General features: G+C 42.5%; 1 protein-coding gene across 2 annotated transcripts; it reads right to left on the bottom strand.

Moving 5' to 3' along the window:
* Positions 1-7333: 7333 nt before the first annotated feature.
* LOC117552758 lies at positions 7334-12086 on the bottom strand. Of its 2 annotated transcripts, none has more exons than XM_034226369.1 (18): positions 11948-12086; positions 11809-11864; positions 11644-11733; positions 11299-11426; positions 11080-11223; positions 10936-11004; positions 10180-10350; positions 10011-10107; positions 9715-9923; positions 9128-9478; positions 8925-9042; positions 8636-8841; positions 8436-8553; positions 8184-8356; positions 7992-8086; positions 7787-7905; positions 7508-7702; positions 7334-7427 (listed from the first exon to the last, which is right to left on the bottom strand). In XM_034226369.1, the coding sequence occupies exons 1-18, from the start codon at positions 11968-11970 to the stop codon at positions 7381-7383; spliced, it is 2409 nt and encodes an 802-aa protein (XP_034082260.1). In that variant the 5' UTR covers positions 11971-12086; the 3' UTR covers positions 7334-7380. The 2 variants fall into 2 exon arrangements, with proteins under 2 accessions (XP_034082260.1, XP_034082261.1); XM_034226370.1 differs by having other exon boundaries at positions 11809-11829; positions 11948-12049.
* Between the last annotated feature and the right edge of the window lie 426 nt (positions 12087-12512).

Below are 12512 nucleotides of genomic sequence, written 5' to 3'. Positions count from 1 at the left end.
ACACAAAGCAAGTGCTTCACTTTAGCTTGTGTTGGTTAGCAGGTGTGGTTTGCTAGCAGCTAAGCTAGCTTTAGACACTGCTACAGTAGATGGGCAAATGAAGCTTTGAATGAAACATCGAACCACTTGGACAATTGTTTCGAAAATAGGTTCTTTTTACAGTTACAGCGACCTCTCCTGGCGAAGTGCAAGGCTGCAGTGGGTTTATCGTATATTTGCCTTGAAAAATATTCGACACACATACAATATCATATTCTATTTGCAATTAAAGATTGATAATTGTGTGTATTGGGTTATTGAGAAGAGAGTGCTGGAAAATGTGGCATTGGTTGGGTGTGCTTGTGTAATTATGGCAGGGGGTGATTATGTGGGATGGGGAACAATCAAAGATCTTCATTGTGGTTGTAAGAGTGGGTGAGGTCCTGATAATTTATTCCGGGAAATTACTCAGACCTACTAATTGACCTAACCGAAGTTATTGAGTCTATGTAAGTTTACTGGTTGGCTCAGATCCACCAACGTCAGCAAGAACTCACCTCTATTAAGTCCCCGAAGAACCAGGTTCAATTAACTTCTGTTTCAATTCCAACAACTCTTTTAAATCTGTTTAAGCGATCCCGAAGGATTTTGATATCAGCAAATGAGGTGTGGCCCTACCTAAGCGTGAGTGTGGCAGGGTGCAATCTTACCTTTGAAGCAGGAGAGGAGAGCGCAGATGTCTTTTAAGTTGTCCCAGTCCAAAAGGTGGGATCAGTTTATTTGAAGAAAAATAGGTCCAAACTAATACAGGGTTTTTACCTTCTCTCTTTACAACATTATACTGATACTAAACTAAATGATGCTGTGATCATGTTCAAATATGACATTTTAATTCACAGTTTTAAATTTATTACCAAAATTGTAATTTCAACTGCCCAATTCAGTTGTGATTTTTAAATCTCCCGATAGAATTTAGAGGCATTTCCTCATAAATGACCGGTGATAATAAAAAGCACATTCAAACTTTCATTTTCACCCACTCAATTCACATCAATTTCATACCTTTTTTTCGACACAGACGGCGGGAATAACATTAAAAAACCCATTCCTCTCCGCATGAATTCGGAGGAAGATTCCTCACAGGTGGCGGGACTAATATTCACAAACACATCTCCCATCAAATCATTCCACTCAGCAAACACATCTCCCATCAAATCATTCCACTCAGTTCACAAAGAAATTCACTCAGCATTCAACCAAGACATTTTGAGAGATATTTACCAAGTCTGAGAGAACCTTACCGAGAGCTATTAACTCAGCTCTGAGTGCCAGAGCCTACCGGGAGAGAGCATACCAGGGGAACCCCCATCTCTCTCTCGCTCCCTCCCAAAAAGCCAGTCTCTTTATGCTCAAAAAACCGGATAGAAAACCCCAAAAACACCTCCTCCATACCCATCCAATGAAAAAACTGGGCATGGCCACTGATGTACAGGACTGGACATATTCTATTTGCTATGGCATAAGACACACCTTCCCATGTTTGTGTAAAAAAGGACATGACCAGACATATTCTATGGCCATGACATAACCACCTTTTTGAGGCCTCAATGTATTTCTCCTTAAGTCCGGAGCCCCCCTCCCTGTGTACTGCTGTGAGAGGAGAGGGAAGAAACTGCCTACTCTCTTATCAGAGAGTAAGGCATAAATCATTATAGGCCTTACACTCAATTTAACAAACCACTTGTGTTTTGTGTATACTATAAATATAGAAAAACCTAAAATATGAAGCATTTTCATTGTTGGTTATACAAGAATATAATTGATTATATTTTATTATAACTAACTTTCGTTTTAAGTATTCAACATACTATGAAGATCTCAACAGTGGCGTTTTCTCCTGGAGGCCAAGGGAAGCCAGGCTCCCCCTGTTTTTTCGGAGTGTAGTTAGAATTTTAATAAATAAATAAAAACACTTCGTTTAGTTTCGGAAATTCTTTGTTGTGTGTTGCTGCCGGCCCGTCTCTCCCCCATTCTCATTAAGTATTTTACAAAGAGTGAAACAGCGCCCCTCTAGATGTTATGGTGAAACAGTAGATTGCACTCTCTGCTGCGAGAGGAGGCCAGCCGAAACGCATCCTAAAACCCGGAAGTAAGCTGCGCTCGGGTTCCCTCGACAGAAAGCAATGGGATTTCTCCATAGGATTTTGGAAAATAGCTCGAAATAAGGTCTGTGGAAAACGAACCTGTTAGATCAATGCACGTTGTGTCGGATAATATTCACATGTCTACCTTACTTTTATAATTTTCGAATCATAAATCGAATCGATAGAAGATAGATAGCGTCACTGCACCACTCTCACCGCCGTTAGAAAGTAGCAAGCAACTGAAGCAAGTGCAATTATGGAGGGTGAAGATTTGGAGTATTTACTCAAAAATAATTGTACTAAACTTCCGCTACAGCAGCAACAACAACAAATACAATCTGATGACAGGCCAATGCCCAAACTGGAGCTGTGTACAGCGAGGAAAAAAGGAGCGAATCGGACGTAAAACGTTAAAGGTCTCCTGATTTAGTTTGTGAATGAATGCTTATTAGAGTTTGGGCTGGAGAGTGCGTGCGGACCTGTCGGTTAGATAACAGGCGTGTGTAAGTCCTGCATCTGTATGATACAAATGTGTGTAAAATGATACCGGGTACTGTAATCACTCATCTGGTTACGTTATTATATTGACCACCACACCCCCCCGACCCAAAAGAAAGGACGTATTATTGGCTTCCCCTAATTTTTTCCCCACGCCACACTACTGGATCTCAACACCACAGGTGAGGGTAGGAATGAAAATGGCCCGGTAGACAGAGAGCTTTGCCTTCTGGCTCAGCTCTCTGTTCGTCACAACGGTGCGGTAAAGCGACTGCAGTACCGCTCCCGCTGCTCCGATTCTCCGGCCCATCTCACGCTCCATTGTTCCCTCACTTGAGAACAAGACCCCGAGATACTTGAACTCCTTCACTTGGGGTAAGGACTCATTCCCTACTTGGAGTGGACAGTCCATCGGTTTCCTGCTGAGAACCATGGCCTCAGATTTGGAGGTGCTGATCCTCATCCCAGCCGCTTCACACTCGGTTGCGAACCGATTCAGTGAGTGCTGAAGGTCGCAGACCGATGAAGCCATTAGAACCACATCATCTGCAAAAAGCATTGGTGCAATCCTTAGTCCACCTAACTGCAGACCCCCCCCCCCCCACGACTCGAAATCCGAACCATGTATATTACAAACAGGATTGGTGACAAAGCGCAGCCCTGGCGGAGGCCAACCCTCACCGGAAATGGGTCCGACTTACTGCCGAGGACCCGGATACAGCTCTCGCTTTGGGAGTACAGAGATTGGATTGCCCTGAGTAAAGACCCCCTCACCCCATACTCCCGCAGCACCTCCCACAGTAACTCCCTGGGAACTCGGTCATACGCAGTGGCGTAGCTGTGGGCGGGCCCGGGTGGGCCTGGGCCCACCCACATGCACGTCTGGCCCACCCACAGCCAATCAGCGCTTCATAGCGCAGAGCCGGGAAGCCCAGAAGGAAGTGCCACAAACTGCAGTTCATCTAGTGGCCGACAGGGGATGGATGCAAAAAAGGAGCAATTCCCATAGACCCCCCATGTTAAAATGCCCAACTTTACAGCAGAAATAAACATGTTTCTAGCCTGGATCCAATAAAACGTATTCTGGATATAGTTAGATTCCACCTTCATGACAATGGAATAGGGAGTGCATTTTTTTACCGTGAGTTTTTATAGCAAGTAAAGTAACTTTTGCCGTGAGTGAATGAGCGAGGGGGCGGGGCAGTTTACACACACACGCAGCTGCTACATGCAGCAACACACACACACGGAGGAGATGGCGGAGAGAACGCGCTCCGAGGTGTGGTTAAACTATAGCCGTGTCGATGTGGACAATACTCGTTACCAAAAGTGGAATAAGAGTTTAGCATGTAAGGGCGGTAACACGAGCAATTTGTCTAAACATTTAGCAAAAGTGCTTCACATTCAGACGGAGGAATGTACCGGGTTCGACTGTCTTTCTAGCAGCTCTGTAGCCCCATCCACGAGTAACGTTTCCACGTCAGGTATGTTATGTATGCTAGCAGCAACACACGGAGTTAACTACATTATACAAACATGGGTTAATGATTAGAGGTAACTGAGTTACTCTTTATTTTGTTAAAGTTTCAGCTATTCTGTTTACAATTCTGTCATCACATTATTTAATACGATTTGTTAAAACATTGTTGTTTCTTTTGATGTGAAATATTATGTATTCAATTCAATAAAAAGCAATGTTAGTTTTGTTCACAATTTGTTTAGTTAGTTTGCCTTATTTTTTCTCTCCAAAAGAACCGATAAGAGTAATGTTAAAGGACCGGATCGATAAGACATAGACATACTTTATTGTCATTTCAACAAGACACAGAGTGTACTATTAAAACGACATTTCGTTGTACTGGCTTACAGGAACAGGATAATATAAAAACTTGCTAAAATTGTACATATAAATAAATAATAGTGACGTGGTGCTGATAAAATTAAAGATAAAGTGTGCGTTTAAAATATAAAGACTTACTTACATATAAATAAAATAGACATACTATATAACAAGTGCTCTTTACACAGCGTAATGTAATCTTTATGTTACTGGTCTACTTGCTATTCAGCAGTCTGATGGCATGGGGGAAAAAGCTATTGCAGAATCTGGCTGTGTTGCTCTTAATGCTGTGGAACCTCTTGCCGGAGGGCAGCAGGGAGAACAGAGCATGGTGAGGATGAGTGGGGTCTTTTAAAATGTTCTGGGCTTTTGTCAGGGAGCGTTTCTGAGCGGTGTCTCTGATGGGAGGGAGAGAAACTCAGATGATCTTCTCTGCTGTCCTAACCACTCTCTGCAGAGACTTCCAGTCTTTGGCGTTGCAGTCTCTCGACCAGATGGAGATGGTCAGCACGCTCTCTATGGTTCCTCTGTAGAACGTGGTGAGGATGGGAGGGGGGAGCTGTGCAGGAAGTGTAGGCGCTGCTGTGCCTTCTTAAATAGTGATGTCGTGTGAGTGGACCAGGTCAGACTGCTTGTGATATGCACCCCCAGGAACTTGGTGCTGTCTGTAGTCTTCACTGCTGTGCCGTTGATGTGGAGAGGTGGGTGACAGTGCTTTTTGTTCCTGAAGTCGACAATGATCTCTTTTGTTTTATCGACATTCAGGATCAGGTTGTTGGTGTTACACCAGTCTGTTCACCTCCTCCCTGTAGGCCTGTTCGTTGTTGTCCCTGATGAGTCCCACCACTGTTGTATCGTCCGCGTACTTTATGATGTGGTTGGTACTGAACCTGGAGCATAAACATAAGCGCTATCGATAAAAGTAGTAGTACCGCTAAAGCCTTAACGATACCCATCCCTATGTGGATGTCAGTTTTACACACATTCTGAGGCCGCCGTGCCTATGTTTCTTGTTTTCACTGCTAATTTATGCTTATGTTCTATTAGTGCATTAAAAAATCATTAATGAAGTTTCAGCTCAGACCCCACGCTTAATATGTCTCCCCCTGGCCCACCTACATTTCTCCAGGCCCACCCACACAATAATTCCTGGCTACGCCACTGGTCATACGCCTTCTCCAAGTCTACAAAACACATGTGGACCGGAGAAGCGTCATAGAAATAGTCATTAAAAATACAAATATTTATTTTTTATTTTTAATGAACAAGGTAAATATTATATATTTGGTATCAGTAAAATGTATAGTCTACAATAAAATCTCGTTTAAAATTGTGTTACGATGTCTAAAGTCACATGTTTCCTGCCTGGCCGCAGAAATATTTGCCCGCGTATCATTACCCTCTCTCGCCTGGGCGCCAAGAAAGGAGCCCAAGTAAGTGCAGCAGCAGCAGCTGCTATCTGTAAACTACGCCGGCGAAACATAATTTCAGCCAATCAGTGTCGTCAGATCTGATGGTCATAGGGCGCCAATTTCAGCACCCAATGCAGTCTGTGAGTTGTTTGGACTCATATCCAAGGTGACGCTACAGTAGTTGATGACTGGCTGCGTCTGCAGGTGGAGACTCCGGGTGCTAGTGGATCGCCGGAGCTTCACATTTACATGCTTATTGTAGTTGTAAGTGCAATGCCTGTAGCACCATGGAGCATATGTGTGAGCTAGACCTGTATTTTATAGGAAAGGAGTGAGCAGAGGGTCGAGTTGTCGATTCTTGTTCAGTTTTCTGTGACCATCTTCCTCACCCTCTCAGACTTTGAGTTGCGTGCGCTACTAAAGAGACGCGCTACCATGGAAACCAAACAATGGTGTAGCTGTATTAAAGTCCGAGTGGAAACAGTCGTGAGTAAATCTGATTTTGTCAGAAATCGGTACAAATATGACTCCGGGAGGAAATCGGGAGGGTTGGCAAGTATGACACAGTTAGTCTCCTGATTTTAAAATGGGAATTAAATCATTTGAGTGTTCCCAAAGCACCAGTGTTCTGCAGTTTGTGTGGGCCTACTGTACTGTTGCACAGTTTATACTGTAAAATATGTCCAGGACAAGGTATTTGGAAGTTTCATAGTTTACCACACTGAAGATTATGGATGCTCTCATTTTTAATATCCAACATCACCAGAAGTCATAATTTCTCAATTTTCTTCCGGGGGAGCATCCCCCCCGGACCACCCAGTATGGTTTGATCACCATTTCCATAGCCCCACCAAAAATATTTTCCACCAGCCGCCACTGGAGCCAGTGTAGAGCTGCTAAAATTGGAGTGACTTGGTATTCAATAAATACAATCCAGATATTAAACCCAGGTAATCCTACACACTTTTAACGCAAGGGTTGATTTAGAAATGAGTAACATTTCTGCTAGGAAATTAAAAGCCAAAAACTTAATCTGAAGCAAAAATGCTATGTTCAGTTTTAGCTTACAGTTCACCTGATTAACAAAAAGAACAAATGACATATCATTTTCTGCCTGTTTTCGACATACTATACAATGTACAAAATATGTAACAAAAAGTCATAGTATGTTGAAAATATCAGAACAATTTCGAAATAAGGCGTAGTATAGTATACTATGGAAAAATGAAAACAAACGACCGTCGAATAATAAGTTATAGTATGTCGAAATAAGGCCGGAAACGACAATATACGTGTAAAAAAAAAAACGACATGTCGAAAATATGTGAAACTACCAAGTATGTCGAATTTTTGCAAAAAAAGTCTGTGTTTTATGTCAAAATAAGGCGTACTTATCATCTTTCAAAAATAATTTGTTTAGGAGGCGTTGACAGATATCAAAGACAGCATTTTTAAGAAAACAGCTTTATTAAATTCCAAAATGACCAATTAAAAAATGTTACTTCCTTCAAATATGGGCAGCATTAAGCTTTGTCTGCAAGGATTGTCGAACTCCTGTGAACAGAAAACATTACAATTGTGAGTTACTACACTTAAAATGGGAGATTTGTATATGTATGGGTTAAAGCTCTCACCTTTATTCATAGCGTTGGCCAGATATCGAAACCTAGCGTTGGCCGGATATCGAAACCTAGTCACTTTGACATAGCGAGAAGGAGGGTGGAGGGCAGGCTTGTATGATCCTGTAGCTCGTCTTGTGGCAGCAAGTGTGGTTGTAGCAAGTGTAGTTGTAAGAGCTGAAGTGGGCTGGATTGTGGGACTCTGCAGATCTGGCATTCAAAAAGAGAAATGCTTAAAATCGAATATGGGGAGTAATACCTGGTCACCTTGAGAAAGTGAACAAACTACTTTACCTGCTGCAGGATGTGTGGTATGGAGGAGGCTGCCGATTCCAGCTGCATCGGACTCAAATCTGTGCACTGAGAAGAGTCGAAGGAGACCAGAGAGAGGATAGGTACACTGCATTGTCACCCTGCAAGAAAAGGCACATTCACCCACACATCAGATGGCAATTTCTGCCTTTAAAACAAATCAACAGACTAAAAAAGGGATACTTACCTTTCCTTAGCATTATCGGAAACAACCTTGCTAGGTCTGAGGAACTTCTTGCTATAGAAAATCTCATTTTCATAGGTCACATTTTCACTGTTGAGCTGTAGGCAAAAGATGCAAACGGTGAAACATTTAGTTTATGACATTCAGATGTTCTTTTTGTTGCCAGTGTCAAAGAGAAAGATATAGCAGCGGTACCTTGACTGTGGATCCACAGCTGTTGAGAGAGAAAGAGAACAGAGCCCTGCTGCCGTCTGTCTCTTTGGGGCCACAGTATTTGTCTCTCAGGTTGGTTCTAGCAGGATTGCCTCCATTTGGGATGGCCAGAGCCAAGTCAGCCACCACAGTTATCCTCCCATCAGTCGAACACACTGTAGAGAAGACCATCGAGTTATCCTCAATTCAGCTAAATCTTACAGATCTTAAAATAAAAAAGACGCATGTTCTTACTAATGAGTTCTGTGGTAGAGAACGGACAAGTCTTGATAGTCGATCCCTGGACCTCTGATGTTTCAAGATCCCGCATGATGATTTCAAAAGTGCCAAAGAATCCCTTCAAGGATACGTTCTATAAAAACATATGCAGTTTAGTCATTGATCAATACAGCGGTCAAATAAAGAGCATTTGCTGCCACTCAGTCTCATCTCACCTTGTACTCGTAGCCGTGAGAGAAGAGCGGCACCTCGAGCAGCAGACTGTTGCTATCGTTGATCATGGTGTAGCCGTGCTGGTCTGCCAGCTCTGATGTCAGCAGGTCTGAGTCGATAGTGATCTCCCACAGGTAGTCAAAAGGCCGGTGGTCCAGCTTGAAGCTGATGCCAGACTCCGTGCAGACAGCATCAAATTGCGGAGGAGCTGTTACAAGAAAATTGGTTAATCTGCTAGCCGCCATTACAAAAAGAGGATTAAAAAAAAAACACTTAACGGTATGGACTTACAGACATCTGTGACCAATGCTACAACAGATTCCATGTGGTAATAAAGGTCCTTTTCAGGCAAAACTGTCAGTGTGTAGTTGATGTTGAGTATATAATGAAGAGCATCTGTTTTAGAGAACTAGGAGACATAATACAATTCATTATGACTGAGCTCATGTCAAGCTGCAAAACTTTGGAGTCATCCCTTAAAAAAAACACCTTACCTGTTGCAGGACGACAGGGTCTTCAAAAGGCACCTTCAGTTTGTAGCCATGAGTGTTGTTGGGATGAACAACTTTTGTGATAATGAAACTGCTTAAGGGCACTGTAAATTCTTGTCCATTCAAATGAACAGCAGCCAACTGTACGTCTTCAGGGACGTCTCCGAGGTACACCGTGAACATGTTTTCTTCAAGAACAGTTTGGTTTTCAGCGAAGATGGGGCTTGGCAGCAGGGGAGTGGCCAAAGTCCTGAGGGAGCAGATCCTGGTTTCTACACGATCCTCATCCACCAGGATTTGTTCCAAGTAGAGATGATAGACATAAAACTCGTAGAGATCATCCTCCACAGCACTCTGAAGAAAATACATATCGTTTGTTAAGAAAAGTAAAGTACAAATGTTGTTCGGATCCAGTTTGTAAGAGTTAAATGTTTTCTCTTTTGAGTATCTGTAATATCTAACATTAAAAGATGATCTTGAACCTTTGAGAACTATGAGTTTTATTTAGAGACCATGAATGTATCTGCTTACTTTAATTTAGCCTACAAACCCCAGTGTGTATCTATGCTCTTAGGTTTTTGATTTCTGACCTTCCTGTATCGTCCTTCAGCATTTTCGGGAATGCAGATCTGGATTGTGTTGTTCTGCTTCCCCACAATGTAGCCCCTCTCCTCTGCAACTGGCTGCGCAACAAGTTCACCCTTGAGACCAACGTTGATTTGTTGGCCATCTATATTTGGGTACAGCATCTCAGGAGTCTCCCACATCATGTAGCCGCTTTCATGATACAAGCCTTCATCTGTTAAGAGTACATCAGATTCATAGCTTTACTTTTCCAGCAAGTGGAAAATAATCCAAAAATAGAAGAATGTGTTAAAATACTGACCCATGGAGCAAGCAGCCACAAGGTCAACCATGAGGACAACCCAGCTTTGTCTGGAGAATATAGTTGCATGTACTGCTTCTACTGGAACACCATTGACCTGGAGAGAGCGCTACATTAGAAACTCTTATGCTCAGATTTACAAAATAGGCATTATTAACCAATGGTTTACCTCAGTGCTGAATGACTCAGGTTGTCCATACGGAGCACGAAATACCAGCCTTCCTTCAGTGAAGAGAAACGCATATCCCTGCTTACGAGCGTCTGAGATGTTCATCGGCGGCAACTGCTCGTCATCTGTCTGAAACATCACCTGCCAGTCTGAAGTGGTGGACCTATGAGCCTGGATAGAGATTTTAAAGGTCCCCTATTATACCATTTTACATCAACATATTATAGGTCTCAGTATACAGACAAAACATGTCTCTGAAGTGTTAGGCTCGAAATACCAAACAGATCATTGGAGCATCCCATAATCCCCTCTGTTTCAGCCCCGTTTCAAAAGTGTCGAATCTGTGACTGTTACTTTAGATGAAAAATAAGGAGCCCCTCCCCTCGGGGGGCTCCTTATTTTTCATATTTGGTTAAAAAAAAAAAACCCAATGGTGCTCTAGGAGGTGATAAGGGGGGCGGGGGGGGTTACCTTGGTTGGTGATTGGCTAATGGTTACACAAGCCAAAAAATCGTTATGACATCATAAAGTGGCCAAAATCTGATCAGCTCATTTTCAGACAGGTTTTATATAAATGGATCGGGACAAAAAGTGAGCAAATCTTTTTTCCTTAAACTTTCAGAATCTTTTTACACAGAGGGGTTTATGTATGAAAAGCCCTGAAAAAGTGGATTTAGCATAATAGGTGACCCTTAAGCCTTAAATCGGAGAGAAAAAAAAAAAAGGGAATTCTCCACAGAAAGAAATTAAACTTACAGGTTTGAGAGAATTCCAGTCATCCTTCTTTTTTCCAGAGGGACAGGTGACTTCACTCCTCACAGACACCTGGAAAGAAGTCATGATTAGTCACCATCTGAAATACGCCATAAGATATACAACCTCAGATGTAAACCCGCTTACCTCCATGTAGTTGGTCTCACAGGTAACCTCTCTGGGAGACCAGGGGAGAGATGGAGAACAGGTATTGTCTTGCAAGGGATAAGTCACCTCCTTTCCTTCTTGTGTCACATTTAGGTTAAAGTTGAATGTGAACATTTCATCATCCTAAAAATCAAGTAGAAAATTACAGGCTGCCTAGCCTGCACAGTAAAATACATTTTCAATGCAATTTGTACACACTTTATTCTGAGTTTGACAGCTGAAGTAAGAGGCCCGGAGCTCCACATGGCCTGGTAGAGGGTGAACATTGATACTGTAGCCACACTGTGCCGCATACTGCTGAGTGATGGCGTACGCACCGGTCTCATCTGGAAGAAAAATAAAAATGATCGATGATCTCAATATTAACTCTCAACATCCTGAAAGTACAGGTATACTGGTAAACAATTAAGGTCATGTTTTTCCTAAAGGTAAAATGATGGTTCAATCAATTCAAGATGCTTGATGAACGGGCACTGCTCATGTGGAAGAAGTTCCTAAAATATTCTGTGTTGGCCTAGCATGATAAAGTTTTCCAGAACTTACCAACTGCCTCAAAGTGAGGTTCGTCCCCAGTGAAAGAGAGATCGACAGCTATCATGAAGTAACGATCATGACACTCCATACGAAGCACTCCTATGTGCACAAACAAGTTTAGGTCAACATATGAACAATATTAAATGCATGTCAATGGGTTGTTATTTTACTTACCTTCTGGAATGCCAACAGTCTCTGCTCTTGACCATAGAGACAGAAGTAAAGCGACACTGAAACAAGAGCAGAATGTCCATGAATATAAAACGACAAAATGAGTGGTCCAGGCCTATATTTGACCATAAAAACAACTTACCCAATGCAAAACCCAAACGCCATAGCCACTGATGTGTCTGCAGTGTCTAAAGCTAGCTTAGCTGCTAGTAAACTACACTTGCTAACCAAAACAAGCTTAAGTGTAACACTTGCTTGTTATATCCTGGCCAAACTAGCCCTTTCTTCTACTGCCTGCAACAACAGCTTTTATATTCTTTGTTCACCCATGAGGTTGAAGGGCAACACTAACCTCATCAGCTGCAACCTGTTGAGACATGATTGTTGCTAATGAGCTACACCTGTGGCTGTGTGACACTTGATTGGTCTTTAAAAAAAAACTCACTTATAAAAGCTTGTCTAGCTGTCAGCAGAAGGTATTGCCTGTTTGGCCAGGATATACACAAAGCAAGTGCTTCACTTTAGCTTGTGTTGGTTAGCAGGTGTGGTTTGCTAGCAGCTAAGCTAGCTTTAGACACTGCTACAGTAGATGGGCAAATGAAGCTTTGAATGAAACATCGAACCACTTGGACAATTGTTTCGAAAATAGGTTCTTCTTACAGTTACAGCGACCTCTCCTGGCGAAGTGCAAGGCTGCAGTGGGTTTA

Source organism: Gymnodraco acuticeps, unplaced genomic scaffold, assembly GCF_902827175.1.
Source record: "Gymnodraco acuticeps unplaced genomic scaffold, fGymAcu1.1, whole genome shotgun sequence".
NCBI classification, from domain to species: domain Eukaryota; kingdom Metazoa; phylum Chordata; class Actinopteri; order Perciformes; family Bathydraconidae; genus Gymnodraco; species Gymnodraco acuticeps.
Note: the sequence above shows the minus strand (reverse complement) of the source record. Positions and strands in the feature narration are given on the sequence as shown.